This window comes from Monosiga brevicollis, genomic scaffold (genome assembly GCF_000002865.3).
Source record: "Monosiga brevicollis MX1 MONBRscaffold_15 genomic scaffold, whole genome shotgun sequence".
NCBI classification, from domain to species: Eukaryota; class Choanoflagellata; order Craspedida; family Salpingoecidae; genus Monosiga; species Monosiga brevicollis.
This window is the reverse complement of record NW_001865052.1, coordinates 831,287-845,416: the sequence shown is the minus strand read 5'-3', so window position 1 is coordinate 845,416 and position 14,130 is coordinate 831,287. Positions and strand designations below refer to the sequence as shown.

Here is a 14,130-nt window from a genome sequence, read left to right as displayed (position 1 = left end):
AAGCCTGAAAGAAAAGGGCGCAAAAAGAGCATCAAAAAAAGAATGGCAGGCCGATTGGTCGATGGACGAAGATCAGAATCCATACGCCATGTTTGAAGCAGGGAAGAATGTGCTGATGGGGGTGAATGTGTGTTAATGACTTCCACACGATGGCTCAGCCATCTACCCTACGGATCGGGCGGTCACGGCGAGCAGGGGGCGCAGGTTTGCCATGAGTGTGTGGGTAGTGCGATCTTTCGCGTATGCTTCCAGCCCGTGTTCAAGGACCACGGCCTTGAGAAAAACAAAGCCAAGAGTCCCATTTGCCGCGATCGACTGACAAGCATAGGCGTGCCGAGTACTGTGGCAGCTTGGCAATACTACATCGAAAGGCGATGGTGCATGAGAGGGCAAAATCATTCAGCAAATCCGTTTGGCAGTGCGAGCGAAGAAGCAGCAGCAGCAGCAGAAGCAGAATGACACATGACACCCAGCGAAAACAAATGCGATCCGAGCCTTTTTGCCTCTCTCCCACCCACAACCTCTGCCTAGCAACTCCAGTCCATATCCAGCCCCCATCCCCCAAACCGCAACGGTCAACACACCAAGAGCGATCCTAGACACACCAGCAGTCGCGACAGCTCCGTCCGCCGCCCCTCCCAGCAAAAAAAAAATCGAGAGAGAGAGCGCAGCAAAAGAGAGGAGAGAGAGAGGCTTTGCCCCCACTGTTTTTAACCTTTTGCGCCCTATTTGTGCTGGGAGATTGGTGGCTTCATTTTCTCCGTATTTTCATACATAAACTTTGCTTGACTTTACACTGATATCAGCATTAATATCGTAAACGTCGTCATCTAACCGTGTGACAAAGGCGTAATGTGAACAAAGATGAAAAAACATCAATTGCAATTTGGGGGAGGCTAATTTACATTCGACGGATTGTGGTCCAAAGTTGGCTTTTTGCACTCTCTTGCGTTTCTCTCTCTCTCTCTCTCTCTCTCTCTCTCTCTCATTATTTCCCAATCGCGCGCACGGACACCAGAGAGGCGAGTGAGGGGGCGGGGGCGTGAAAAGGGCACTACCTGAGAGGTTGACTTGGTCAAGATGCCAGAGGCTGGGGTGGTGATTGGGCCAGACGCCATGGCGGAGGGTGCGGTGGTGCCGATGGCGTCGGCGCCGCCGACGTGTGATATCTGCATGGAGAATCACGTCAACATCTCCCTGGATTGTGGTCATCAGGCCTGCTCGGCTTGTGCTTGTGCAGCGTTTTGCAACGATATCGCCCGCAGCTTCGTTCCGGTGCCCTGGTCGGTTCTCTCGCCCCTGGTGCATGCAGCCCTGCCTCTTGCGCTCTGGTTTGAGACGCTCATCTTTCTCCTCTCTTCTTTGTCTCAACGATACAGCTTTGGATGCTCGGCCGAGGTTCCTTTGGACATTGTGTGCGAGGTGCTGCGCGATCGCCCAGACATGCTGGAGAAAATGCAAATCTATGGCCTTCGCCGCGCTTTGCAACGAATTCCCGATGCTCGCTTTTGTCCCCATCCCAATTGTTCCTGGGCCGTCATTTGCACCAAGCGCTTCCTGCGACGACGAGGTCCCATCCAGTGCCAAGTGTGCCACCACGAGTTTTGCTTCAAATGTCGGCAGCCCGCCCACCCCGGGGAGCCCTGTCAGTACCACGACGCCGAGCACACCAAGCCTTGTCCGACTGTACGTCCTGCCCAACCCGTTGACGCCAGGCTTGGTCCCAAAAACTATCCCCAACTAATGGGCCGGCTTGCGATCTCGACCACCTGCTGCCCACAGTGTGCCACTCCCATCTTCAAAGTGGATCCAGAGAGTTGCAATGCCATCAGCTGTACCATTTGTCGGTGTGTACCCAACCTTGCACAACCCTTGCAGGACCCAGAGCAACAGGCTGGTGGCCCACCTGCATGCCTAGTCTGCAGGCCACTTGCAGCCAGCGCCCTTCTGACCTCATGCCGGCACTCTCATGCCCCCTCTTGTAGGACCGAGTTTTGCTGGCTTTGTGGCAAACGACTCTATACGCACGGCCTGAGCCACTACTTTTCGTTGGGAGGCTGCACCATGTATGGTCGACAGCGCTGGAACCGGGAGAAGATACAAGCCTACCGGCGGTCGGCTCCAATCACCTTTCCACTGGTCCTGGCGGGTGCTGCGGCCATCGTGCCTCTTTCAGCGGCCCTGACGCCCATTGCCGTGATGGTCGAAGATTGGCGCACCAGCCGCCGTATGGAACTATCACGGTTGCGAAGGTACCTCGGCCGTGTGCATGAACTTTCACTCGGGTGTGACCACGGGTGGTCTTCTCGGTTTACTCACGTCTCCCTGTGCCTTGTATTAATGACTGCCCCATCACCATTAGATTTTTCCGTGCTCTGGGCTATGGCCTTTTGAGTCTCATCATTCTCGTCCCGGTAAGTAGACTTGTCGGTTCTGCTTCGACCTTGCTGCTGCCAGCTAATATTGCCAAACATCATTGATGTGGCACATCAGGGCGCCACGGTGGGCTTGGCGTGCTTTGCCGTTCGGGGAGCAGTCTTTGCCTACATCCAGCTTCCTGTTGAAGAGGTTTGCGTCTGCGCGCCGGCACATGTCTTCCCTGCGCGCATCAAGCTCATGCATTGTGCACTGGCCTAGGTGTATGCTCTTGCTCTCAAAGGACGTCAGTGTTGTCTGCCGCGCCCCGACCCTGACCCTGAGGCCAACGCCGTGAGCTCAGAAAGCCAGTCTGATATCATGCCCACACCCGAGCTGACGTCGACTCCGGTCCCAGCCGCAGCACCAACCCCGACCTCAACACTTGCCATTGCAAACCAGCCGCATTCAGTCGAGATGGACTCGGTGGCTTGAGTCGAACACCGGCCCATAAACTCACTAGCCAGCAAGCCCCTGAGCGCCTTCACCTTTGTGGGTGGGGGCTTTGTTCAACCCTTTTTTTGTTTCAGATTCACACGCTGAGCATGACTGTATGAGACCCACCGGGTTCCCTTGTTTCATGACTTCTCAGGATCCACTCCTGGCTTCGAAAATCATCTCCAAAAGGGGGAGGTGGCGATGGTTGTATGTGGCGCATCGCATGTTGCTGCCGTTTCAATGTTCATGCATGATGACCCACCCACCATGTCTTTGTATACGCTCCGTTCCATCACTATGATTATGACATTGTATTTTTTAGACATCATCATCAAAATCAGATCCATAACCTAGAGTTTCCCGCCAAAAAGCTGCTGTTTTGTCGACAATTCACGGACAGACACAAAGTCACATGTCAGTCAGTGTGAGAAGCAGTTTTCTCATCTGACCCGTCGAGCACACAACAAAAGGCAGGGCGTGGCTGTGCTTCATGCAGAGGCAAGAAGGCTGCTGGGAGAGTCCAACTTTGTGGTAGCAGACACGGGCCAAGCCTCGCACTGGAGTCAGTTACCCTCCTCGATATGGCGACCCCCTCCAACCCGCTGCAAGCCCGCCCCCGTGCAGGGCGCCGAGGCTTGGCGCGGTTTCGTCATAGTTCAGCATCCACCACAACAACACCCGCCAGCTCCATGGCATCCTCCAATATCGGCGTTGCGATGCCGTCGCCTGCGCGTGAGCCCGCCCCGCCCCCCCGCCATGCCACCAACTCGTCCGCAACCGGGCCCCATGCCCCGGTAGCCAAACGACCTCTGCTTGCCCTGCAGGGGGATCCTGAGGACACGGAACCCGACGAAGAACAATACGCAAACGAGGTGGGAATCAATGTCTGCTCTCGTCCGATGGACCCATGACATGGATCTCCGCGATTAACCGTCTGAATGTGGAATGTAAATGCTGTCGACCAATGGACCAATGCTATCTTAACCATCCCTGCGGGCGCTAGATTCACGTGACTCTATGGGTACATCAGTCCCACATGACTATGGCAGCGTATTACACGGAAAGCCAATTGCTCGAGGGCTACCAATGCTCCCCCTTCAGCCGCAGCCTCCTCCAAAGCCTCTTGGTTGCCTACAAGCCCATTTGCATTTACACCAATGCCGGCAATGCCAATCTTGCCAAAGACCTGGCCAGTGAAAATGCCCAGGGTGAGTGCCTTGTGAGAAAGGCCTGAAGCTCTGTCCAGCAAGTACTCCTCCGCCCTCATTCATACATTGGCATTGCTGGCAACCTTGAACTGTAGATGGATCTGGTCGGCAGAGTGCGGTGCGTGTCATTCCAAAGATGGATTTGGATGCACGATCGGGCGAGCGCGTGCTGCAATCTTCTTTACCAGCCTCCAGTGCTAACCAGGCTGCACTCGCCGCCCTAAAGCACGAAGATTGGCGCACCGTTGGAGTCCTAGGTGCTATGCTTCGTGAGTTTGCTTGCTGCCAGCTTGCGTGCCTGAAGGGAGGGCTCAGTTGAGAGCTTACTGCCAAATCGCGTAGGCCAATGCGAAAAGCACCGCATCGGAGCTGAGTTAAGCCTCGAGCAGCCCTCACTGCGCCTATCCAGTCTGCGCTTGCGTGCATTTCCAAAAATTATGTTCATGGACGCTGATTGTTTCAGGTGTGGGCTCGTGTGTGCTTTGCGATGTTTGTAACTTTTTTTGCTGGCTCAGTCAACGGTCTTTGATATTGGTGTAGTGCACTGGCCATCTTCAGCCGCGAGTCCCATCCTTCCTCCTTCAAAGCAGGGGGCTGCAAGGAAGGTCTGTCGCTTTTTGGCATGATGAACTTTACCAAGGTACGTCTGCATCAGGTCGTGACAGTAACACTGCGGTTCATGCTAATGCCACTCTGGCCCTGCAGACGCCCATGGGTACTCGGTAGGTCTTTAAGACAATACTATTTGCAATTGTCACTGCCAGCTTGATGGGATCACCTGCATTCACGCTCACTACTGAGCCTGCAGCTTGCTGCGCACATGGTTTCGGCAACCGTTACAGGATCAGGTGGTCCTGGACCAGCGTCACGACATTGTCAGCGCACTGGCAAGCCCGGCAGCAACTGACACGCTCAATATGCTGCGAAATCAACTGCGTGGCGTCGCCAACCTGATGGTGCGATAACCAATCCACGCGAGCTACTCGGCTGGGAGCGCAGCACGGTAGATTGTCGGCGGCTCTCAAGTTCTCACCAAATTCTGGTCGGGCGCTTGACACCTGGTTGTAGCCCATCTTGCGACGCATGAGCGTGCGAACGGTGGAAGTGCGCGACTGGGCCCGCCTTATCAAAGCAAGTCGATTGTACAGCACGACCCTTGTCATACTTGGTGATCTTGGCGTTTGACTGTCGCGCTCGCGCCTGACTAAAACGAACGAATGCCAGACCATAGAAGCTCTGCTCCAGATCAAGCATCTAGTCATTGCGCGCACGCTCCCTCACCTCATGGTCAAAGTTTGTGCAAGACTTGGGTTTGCTGCATCCGAACGAGGCGATTGATCTCCAAAAGAGAGTTTTTCATGGTCGGGTTGCCGTACATTCTTGGAGTAGGTCTGTGATGGCGTTGTCGATGCCATTCAGAACATCGCCGATGCAGTGACACAATTGGTGCGATCCTGGTAGTTGGCGTTGTCGCACCGCACTGTGCAAGGCGTGCTTCTCTGACGTATTATCTGCGCAGGTCGACTTTCAGTTGAGCCGAGACATGGGGCGCACGTGTGTTCGCTCCGCCGTCAACGCCAGTATCGACGACAGTAGGTCTTGAGACGCTTCGTACCAAGCCTTCGTTGCAATAGTTGCGCACCATCTTGACGGCACCTTCTTGGTTGTGGCATTGCTCGGATAGTGCGTCTCTTTATCAATGGCATGGTATGTTTGGATTGGCCAGCATCAAAAACCCAGCAACATGCCAGGTTTAACGTCGCTCTGTGTGTGTTTGTGTGCGTGCGTGCGTGTGTGTATATATATCACTGTGAGTCCAGTCTGAGCGTTTGAATCAGGTGGCACTGACGATTCGAAGCGAGCTCCCAAGCACCATCGACCGCTACTCTGTCGAGTATATTCCAATGGTATGCCATACAGCTCGACGCCCGTGAAAGGAAACCGATGCTGCGCTTTGGGGGCTAGAGTCATTGCATTGTGATGCCATCGCAGATGGGCTTCCTTCTGGTGACACCCCAACATGCCGGCGAACTTCAAGCCGCAGACGACTTAGAGCAGAAGGTGAGCCTACACATATGCGTGGATGGGCTGCAACACCCCGAAAAGGCGTGGCTCCTTGATATGTCTTCGTCCACAACAGTTTGAAGCAGATGGCAGCGTCTACTACAAAACAGCGCGGATGCATGCATTGGATCAAGAATTTGGCGATGTGGAGTGTGATTTGCGTGGTACTGGTGACTGCTTGCACAGAATCCATGGTGCCAAACCTGGCTGTCGCTCGCCCACTTCTTCACAACAAATGAGGTTGTTCACAACCGTAGATTTGGAAAACTCCCTGCTTCTTCGCTTACAGCAGCAAATCGTGCAGGACGCTGACGACTTGCGTCGTGGACTGGACTTTGCGGCCGAACTTGATGCGTACGTCTGCGTATCGGGGCAAGGTGCAAAATGAAAGCAAGCAAAGACACACGCTGAAGCTCACGAGTTGTTCTTGGCAATCAGATACTGCTCTTTGGCGCACGCCGCAGCAGTGTTGGAACTGCGGCGACCCAGCATGGGAACTGTACACCTGCATATGGAGGCTGCATGGTAAGAGCCGTACGCCGTGCTCAGCGCTTGCTTGTTCAATGAGCCATGTAGCACGAGCTCAAAAAATTCGCCACCTGCATTTCGCGATGTCTTGCCGGCCAGGCACCCGCTCCTTGCACAGCTACTCCCAGGTCAATTCTTGGCCAACGGCTGCTCGATAGAGCCCTCTTGCCAACGCGTTCAGGTTATCACGGGACCCAACGGCTCGGGCAAGGTGTGTGCCACCAAAAAGATGTGATGTGGTGTCGACTGTTGATTCAACAAAGCCACGGCGATGCAATCATGCCTCAGTCAGTGTTTTTCCTCATCGACTACGCTGCCAAATCACTTCCCATTTTTTCAGAGCGTGTATCTCAAGCAGGTTGCACTGGCTGTATACATGGCACACATTGGCAGGTGTGCCACGCTGGCATCAGCGACACGCTACGATGTTCATTGCTCACAACTTGCTATCGCCAGCTTAGTGCCGGCAACTCGAGCCAAAATTCCCATTGTGGATCGTATTCTCACGCGCGTGGCCACGCGCGAGTCGGTACGTGCTAAGTCCATTGCGCCGTTGCCATCCCAAGTTCATTCAAAACCTGACTCTTCTCTGCTGAAAACTGCGCACATTTGCGGTGCCTTCCTAGCTGACATCAGCAGCGTCTAGCTTTCATCTCGATGTGCGACAAATGGCCAAGGCGCTGACACTGAGCACGCCGCAGAGCCTGGTTGTGGTGGATGAGTTTGGCAAGGTGGGGGTTTGCTGTGGCGACACTCGGGTTTGAAGCACCATAACCCGATTGGCTAAGTGCAGTCGACGCTTGCTACACACAGGGTACCAACCCAGATGACGGGGCAGCGTTGGCGGCGGCTGTTCTGCGTGCTTTTGTCATGCGTGGGCCCGAATCCCCAATGGTACTTTTCACGACGCACTATTTGGATATCGTCAAGCGTCGTCTTCTCCCAGACAGCCCACTTGTGGCTTTGAAGGTCTGTACGGCGTGAGACAGTTTTGCTGTGTCTGGGCAATCGACAGACGTTTGACCTGTCATTGGGCGTTTTTGCATCTTGATGTTGTCATGCCCTGGATAGTGCATGCGGTACATCTTGCCACGCGACGCCCAACACGAGGACGACATCATTCCCTTGTTTCAAGTGCGACTCATTTCTCGATTGATTGATTGATTGATTGATCGATCGATTGATGTCAAACTCGGGGGATGAGTTTGTCAACAAAGTGCCAACTTGGCTGTGTGACGCATCTGGCAGGTGGCCGAGGGCGTGGCCGATAGCTCCAATGCGTGCGCCATGGTGCTGGCGGCGGGCATCGACGAGCCGATTGTGCAGCGCGCCAAAGAGGTGAGCAGTCGTTGCGTATATGACTTCTTTAAATGCAATTGAGCGAGGCGCATTGGCAGAGCATAAAAAAAAGACAGTCAGGTCACTTGAATGTTGACTGCGGCCAGATGTGGTTTTGCGATTCACGTCTCAAGCTACACGCACATATATGCGTGTGATACGAGCGCGTGTGCATGTGTCCTCAAGTCCATCATGCAAACATGCAATCGACCTGGGTGCTAGATTATGGAACGCCTGCAACGCGGGCTGCCACTTGAGCGGCGCTGGGGGCCGGGTTTGGCTCGGCAGCAAGAGGTCTGCGCGACCATTGTCCACGAGGTGAGCCGCTGGGTTTCTCACTCGTCGACAGGAGGCGTTCCGATGCATGATAGATTCGACCACATGATACGGGTCAGCGCTCTCATGCCTGCTCCGTCATTCATCGAAATTGGCGAGAGGTAGTTGAGGCGGCTGAACCTGAACACGCCAGAAGCGTGTCGCCGCTTTTTAACCCGTGCAACTGGGCTCTGGCAGAGCCAGCTTCCGCTCGACGCAGGCAACTAGCTGGTGTCAGCATCCTGGGGCACACATGGCAAGCCAAAGTGGCCGAGGTCACTTGGGCAAGAGCTTGGCATGTTTCGGAGGCTGTTGGTCCTGCTGCAGGGCCTGTTCTTTCCAGCGCTTAATCTCGAGCTTGGCAGTTTTATACAGACAACTGATGTTGCGCTTGAGTGCGGTATTTTGCTCCTCCACTTGGCTCAGCTGAGCCAAAAAAAAAAAAAAAAAAAAAAAAAAAAACGGTACCATGAGAGCCTTTCCTCTCCTCCACGAATCTCGGTGGACAGAATGAGCATACGAGCAGCCAGTGCTGAGGAACGGGGCTACCCACCTTTTCCTTGAGTTCATCGCGCTCAGTCACCGTCGATTCGAGCTCATTTTCCAGGGCGTGTACGCGAGCTTCCAGCTGTAGTCAACAATTGAGGTGATGAGCAAGCATTGAAAACAGAGAATAAAGCTCGGCCAGGCATGGTCACACTCACCTCTGCCCTGGACGTTGGGCCAGCAGCGGCGGAGACCAGCGTCACATCCTGCTGACCTCCGTACAGCAGATCAAAGTCCTCATCAGCCATGATGAGTGGGGTTGTGTTGAGCACCAATGCAAATGAACAACAGTTGTTGTCGGCTCTCGGATGTCAGATGTCAATGTCAGCAATTTGATCCCGTTTGTGGCACGGGCGACAACCCTACTCACTTTCAATCGGAAGCAGCTGTGCCACCGTGTTGTGTCGTCTTCTTCTACGCCGCCTCTGTGTATTGGCACTTGGCAGTGGGCTTTGACGATCGCTTTCCTGTGCCATGCGTCTTAACTTCCCTCTGGTGCCACGCACTGTGGCCCTATGTGTGGCAGGATGCTTTTTGTGGCTGTTGCTGCTGCCGCCGCCGGGCGCATTTGGCCTGGACAAGATCCATGGTGACGCCAACTCGCGTCACCTGTATGATTCGGATGGGCGGACCCGGTTCTTTCATGGCATCAACTACGTGATCAAAAGCTTCCCTTGGTTAGCCTTTTAGGTCCCGGCGGTGGGCTTGACCATTGTTTTGCGTTCAGTACCAGACCATGTCTGACCCAGTGTCTCATGTCTTGTCGCAATCAGGTACCCAACGGAGTTGCTCAACCGAACACATGTGGCGGCGCTGGCCGAGGCAGGGGTAAACGTGATTCGTCTGGGTGTCATGTGGAGCGGCGCACAGCCCACCTCAAACGTAGGTGGCGCGACTCATCGTGGTGCCGCCTAAACTTGCTCATGCGCTCCTCGTCTACTCGTCTGCGTATAGTCAAGCTAACACGTCGCCCGCGGATCCACCTACCCATCTCTGCATCATAAAAACAGGGATTCAATCAAACTTACTTTGATCAGATCCGTGCCATTGTCACGACGCTGGCCGACTATGAGATCTACACCTTTTTCGATATGCACCAGGACGGTTTCAGCAGCCGCTTCTGCCTCTATGACGGCATTCCCCTGTGTAAGGCGTTCGAGCAAAGCGTGTGTGCAAACATGGCTCTATTATTTCTCAATTATTTCTCAATCGCAAACCTGCGGTGCTGTCGTCAATTTTGATGTTGTTCTCCCGACCATTCTCGTGTGCACGCTGGCTGGTGTGACAGGGGTGGCCAATCGGTCCGTCTCGCGCCACGCCTTTCCGTGGCCACTGAGTGGCGACTGCAGCAGTCGTCCCTGGGCTGAAAATGAGATAACCGAGGCTTGTGGGCAAGCTTATCAGGATCTGTACGACAACCACGCCGGCATGCGTGATGACTATGTGGCCTTTTGGGTGGAGACGGCCCGTCAGTTCCGCGACCTTCCAGTTTTGGCCTATGAGCTGATTAACGAACCCTTCGCCGGCGATATCTACGCCGATCCGTTACTGCTTCTGCCTGGTGAAGCGGGGGCTAAGAACTTGCAGCGCTTGTATGATGCCGTAGCCCCTGCCATTTATGAAGTGGACCCCACCGCCCTTCTCATGTACGAGCCCGTGACTTGGGGCATGGTAAGTGCACACCGCCTTGCACGGGAGTGTTTGCACTTAAGACAAAGGCTGGACTTTTACGTACTCGTGAGCGAGGGCTCGAGCCTTGTCGCCTTGGTATCGACGACCCTTGTGCTGCGTGCTGGCATAGATTTTCAACAACACCATTGTGGGGTCGGGTTTCGAGCACGTCCCGGGGGGCTCCGTGCACTCCAATACAAGCATCCTGAGCTTCCACCTCTACTGCTGGTTGTACGACATTGGTGCCGGTCAGCCCAACAATCTGCGCCGCGAGGGCTGCGAGCAACTCTTTGATCCGCAGGTGTTTGAGGCCGTTTTACACGACATTGAGACGCTGGGCGGCTCGGCTATGCTGACCGGTGGGTGCAAGCAAGTGACGCCCCATCTCGTGCCTTAGCCCAAACCAATTTCTTTTTTTTGTTTGGTCTCAGTCGAGTCTTTTGTTCTTCTTCTCACGACGTACGGGCGCAGAGTTTGGAGCCACTACATGCGATGTGGATCGTGGAAGTGGTCGCGAGTGTGGGCGGATCATGGACCTGGCCGATCAATACGGATTTTCTTACACCATGTGGCCCGCTGATGAGGGTTACTCCGATCAAACCGGCTGGAACGTATCGTTTTACCGCGCGCAGGGCTACGATCGACCTCTGGCCGTGGCTGTGGCTGGGGAGGTGACGACTCTCGCATTCAATCACACGGCCCCAGATGCTCGCTTTGAGCTCTGTTTTGAGCCTGACCCCAAAGTCACGGCTCCAACCATCTTGTACGCCAGCACTGGCTACTATCCGCAGGGGCCAACGCTCAGCATTCCCCCGGGTTTGACGGCGGTTGTCAATGGCACAACCGTGACCATCAGTCACGACGCAAACACAACCGTTCTCATGGATACACCTGCTTGCGTGGTCATGACCTCGTACTGAGGCATCGAGTCAAAACATCAATTTAATCGGCAAACAAACAAGCTTCCCATTTTGTCTTCTTTCCCTTTTTTTTTATTGATTTTGATTTTATTATTTTTCGGGGGGTTTTTAATGCGTCCTGAATGCCCTGACTTGAGCAGAGGGCAAGCTGAGACGTGTGTGAGCGCAGCTCAACGAGTTTGGGCTCAACGAGTTTTGGACTCGATGGAGCTAGCTCGCGGTTTGATCTGAATCTGATCCAATGGCGCTTGGCGATCACAGATCAAGTACAGAAACTGCCGAAAGGTGAGTGCTTGCTCGTGATCTGCCCACGTATTGAAAACGGAAGGCATGAGGGTTGCAGAGCACAGAGACGGCTCGAGTGGGGCAGGGAGAAGTCCAAGCAAGCATACCTGCGAGTAAGTCCGCCACGTCTTCATAATCCACCTTGATACCAAGCTTGAGCAGACCTGTGCAGACCAGCCACACGATTCACGACACACGTAAAGAGTAAGACAAATGTTTTAGTGACACCATGACACGAGTAGCGTGGGCGGTTGGAGCCATGCCGTGCCTGCGTAGAGCTGGTTGAGGGTCAGCAAGGCATCCTTGGTCGTGTTCATGTCGGCAAAGATTTCCATGGCACCGTTGGCAAACTCCATGCGAAGGCTGCGTCCCCCCCACCGACATTGATCAGTGAGGCCAATTCAAGATCCATGGCAGGTAGCATGCTGCACGCCCCTTCAGATCAGCTTACTCAAAATTATCGGCAAAGTAGCCCCACTCGACGGAGCATAAGAGCGGAGGCAGACCGAGCTGACGGTGCAAACGGCAACAGAATCTTGAGTTGTGCGGCACAATTTGATGAAGCGCGAGCGCATGTGGGGAGCACTTGTAGAGCGCACGTTGCCCAGGCGATCCAACTAACCTTGCGGGCGTTATATTGAAGGAGGACGTCGTACATGGAGTAGTCGGCAGAATGCAGGTTGAGTTTTCGGGCCATGATGCGGCGCACGTTATCGGCGTACAGATGATGATCATCAAGCTCTTCCTCGGTGGGATAGTACACGGGTAAAAACTCAAGCTTCATATGCTGTGTCCCAGGCAGCAGAGCAGTATGGTATCATAGCGTCATGAGAAGCATAGTGCATGGCAGCTGGCAAGCTGACGAGAGTCGCACGTATGGTGACTCACATAGGCATACTGGGAGAAAGCGCGCCAAAACCAGAGTTCCGATTCAAAGCTCTCCGAGGGGTTGAAGTGAGTATAGAACAGACGCAGCACGACGGCTGGCCAATGTCGGGCAGAAAGTGTGTCCAAGTGTTTGGGGAGGATGGCGGGAGTGAGGTGGGTATTGAGGGGCCGTGCACAAGCAGGCAGTGATTGACAGCACAGAGCGTGGCGGCTGGTGATAGCTCACGTTGAATGGGAACGCCTGGGCGAAAAGCTCCGGTCTTGAAGCGACAGATGGCATTGCCGCATGTTGTGGTCCCCTCAGGATAGATCATGAGGGGCATGCTAAGGTCGCCCTTCAAGCACCTGTCCGCACTAGAGCCGGGTGCCGGTGGAGGACAGGGACGGGGTCAAATATCAAGGTAAAGTAGGCTGTGCCGGGACTGAACGGGCCAGCATTGGGGCGTTGAAGCGTACTGGGAGGCGATGGCGTTGACGGCCTTGGAGCTGGAGTTGCGATCTTCGCGGGTGACCGCCAGGGTCTGAAGAAAGACCATAGGCAGGCGCCAGTACCATTGCGCCGCGACTTGAGACTTGGACACGTGGGCATAGCCGAGGCTAATGAGTGCAAAGGGTTCAAAGTAGGACAAGTGGTTGCAAACAGCGAGCGGAGCCACCTGGCAAAAGAGCAAAGATTGTGGTCACAGATGAAACATGAGTTGTGGCGATCCGACGCTGACAAATGACTGATTGACCAGCATGAAGCGGGCAGTGCCGGGAAGGGAGAGGGCTTCTCTTCTTGCCTTTGTGGGCGCGGGTTGGCCCTTGACTTCGATGTAATAGAATCCCAGCACAAAAAGGATGGAACGGGCGAGGAAGCAGATGACAGGAAGGGCCAGCTTGACTCGCCAAGTGGCGAGCTTCTCGGGATGGTGGATATCCACGGTGGCCCCGATGCTGAGGAGAAAGGCCCAAGCATTGGCCAAAAGGAGAATGATGCAGATGAGGATGATACGAAGTGGGATGAGGATGGGACCCGTGACGAAGAGCTTAAAGTAGTCAGAGGAGCCAGCCTTGGCCGTGTCGATGCGAAAGGGATCGAGAGTGGGCTCCGGAGGAGCCACGCTGGTGACGGAAATGCGACCACTTCGTAAACCCCGGCGCCGTTGCTTTTCAACGTAGCCGACGCGTGGAGCCCGAGCAGCCATGGCGACGCTTTTCATGAGAAGGAGCAAATCACGCGGCGATCAGAGAGAAGGCGCGAAACCAGATAGAGCTTGCTTGTGCGGCTGCAAATTAGGCACAGGTCGGACAGCGATCGCGGTCTGCAGAGGTACGGGGGGCACGGCAATTAGGTCATGCAGTATGGGATTGGTGTGCCACAAGTGGGGATAGATGAGAGTGGGACCGAGTTTTGGACAAACCAGTGCCTGGTCGCGGGGGCCGGTCAGGCAGTAGTGATCGCACTTTGATCACAACTCTGCGCAGGACCACTTCTTCTTGACTTGAACTACGGCACCTGTTGATGCAGAGCT

General features: G+C 54.6%; 5 protein-coding genes across 5 annotated transcripts; 3 read left to right on the top strand and 2 right to left on the bottom strand.

Moving 5' to 3' along the window:
• Window positions 1-1,080: 1,080 nt before the first annotated feature.
• Window positions 1,081-2,850, top strand: MONBRDRAFT_26767 (uncharacterized protein; the record flags this gene model as incomplete). The annotated part of the gene is made up of 7 exons (XM_001747183.1): window positions 1,081-1,283; window positions 1,380-1,686; window positions 1,783-1,847; window positions 1,986-2,252; window positions 2,363-2,414; window positions 2,458-2,568; window positions 2,638-2,850. 7 exons carry the CDS (start codon window positions 1,081-1,083, stop codon window positions 2,848-2,850), a joined length of 1,218 nt encoding a protein of 405 aa, XP_001747235.1.
• A 692-nt stretch (window positions 2,851-3,542) lies between these two features.
• On the top strand, window positions 3,543-8,033 carry MONBRDRAFT_26766 (uncharacterized protein; the record flags this gene model as incomplete). The annotated part of the gene is made up of 21 exons (XM_001747182.1): window positions 3,543-3,725; window positions 3,857-4,061; window positions 4,157-4,330; window positions 4,404-4,524; window positions 4,602-4,701; window positions 4,904-5,017; window positions 5,130-5,165; window positions 5,451-5,507; window positions 5,581-5,653; window positions 5,746-5,843; window positions 5,882-5,968; window positions 6,027-6,122; window positions 6,202-6,289; window positions 6,383-6,479; window positions 6,753-6,864; window positions 6,994-7,046; window positions 7,110-7,182; window positions 7,280-7,384; window positions 7,467-7,622; window positions 7,725-7,787; window positions 7,902-8,033. The coding sequence occupies 21 exons, from the start codon at window positions 3,543-3,545 to the stop codon at window positions 8,031-8,033; spliced, it is 2,223 nt and encodes a 740-aa protein (XP_001747234.1).
• A 549-nt stretch (window positions 8,034-8,582) lies between these two features.
• MONBRDRAFT_26765 (uncharacterized protein) lies at window positions 8,583-9,100 on the bottom strand (the record flags this gene model as incomplete). The annotated part of the gene is made up of 3 exons (XM_001747053.1): window positions 8,583-8,732; window positions 8,860-8,934; window positions 9,011-9,100. The coding sequence occupies 3 exons, from the start codon at window positions 9,098-9,100 to the stop codon at window positions 8,583-8,585; spliced, it is 315 nt and encodes a 104-aa protein (XP_001747105.1).
• Window positions 9,101-9,326: 226 nt separating this feature from the next.
• Window positions 9,327-11,443, top strand: MONBRDRAFT_9488 (uncharacterized protein; the record flags this gene model as incomplete). Its single annotated transcript, XM_001747181.1, has 6 exons — window positions 9,327-9,529; window positions 9,626-9,734; window positions 9,863-9,998; window positions 10,141-10,523; window positions 10,654-10,882; window positions 10,995-11,443. The coding sequence occupies 6 exons, from the start codon at window positions 9,327-9,329 to the stop codon at window positions 11,441-11,443; spliced, it is 1,509 nt and encodes a 502-aa protein (XP_001747233.1).
• Window positions 11,444-11,628: 185 nt separating this feature from the next.
• On the bottom strand, window positions 11,629-13,803 carry MONBRDRAFT_33064 (uncharacterized protein; the record flags this gene model as incomplete). The annotated part of the gene is made up of 9 exons (XM_001747052.1): window positions 11,629-11,747; window positions 11,836-11,892; window positions 11,955-12,091; window positions 12,180-12,238; window positions 12,351-12,515; window positions 12,617-12,711; window positions 12,843-12,970; window positions 13,073-13,272; window positions 13,336-13,803. 9 exons carry the CDS (start codon window positions 13,801-13,803, stop codon window positions 11,629-11,631), a joined length of 1,428 nt encoding a protein of 475 aa, XP_001747104.1.
• Between the last annotated feature and the right edge of the window lie 327 nt (window positions 13,804-14,130).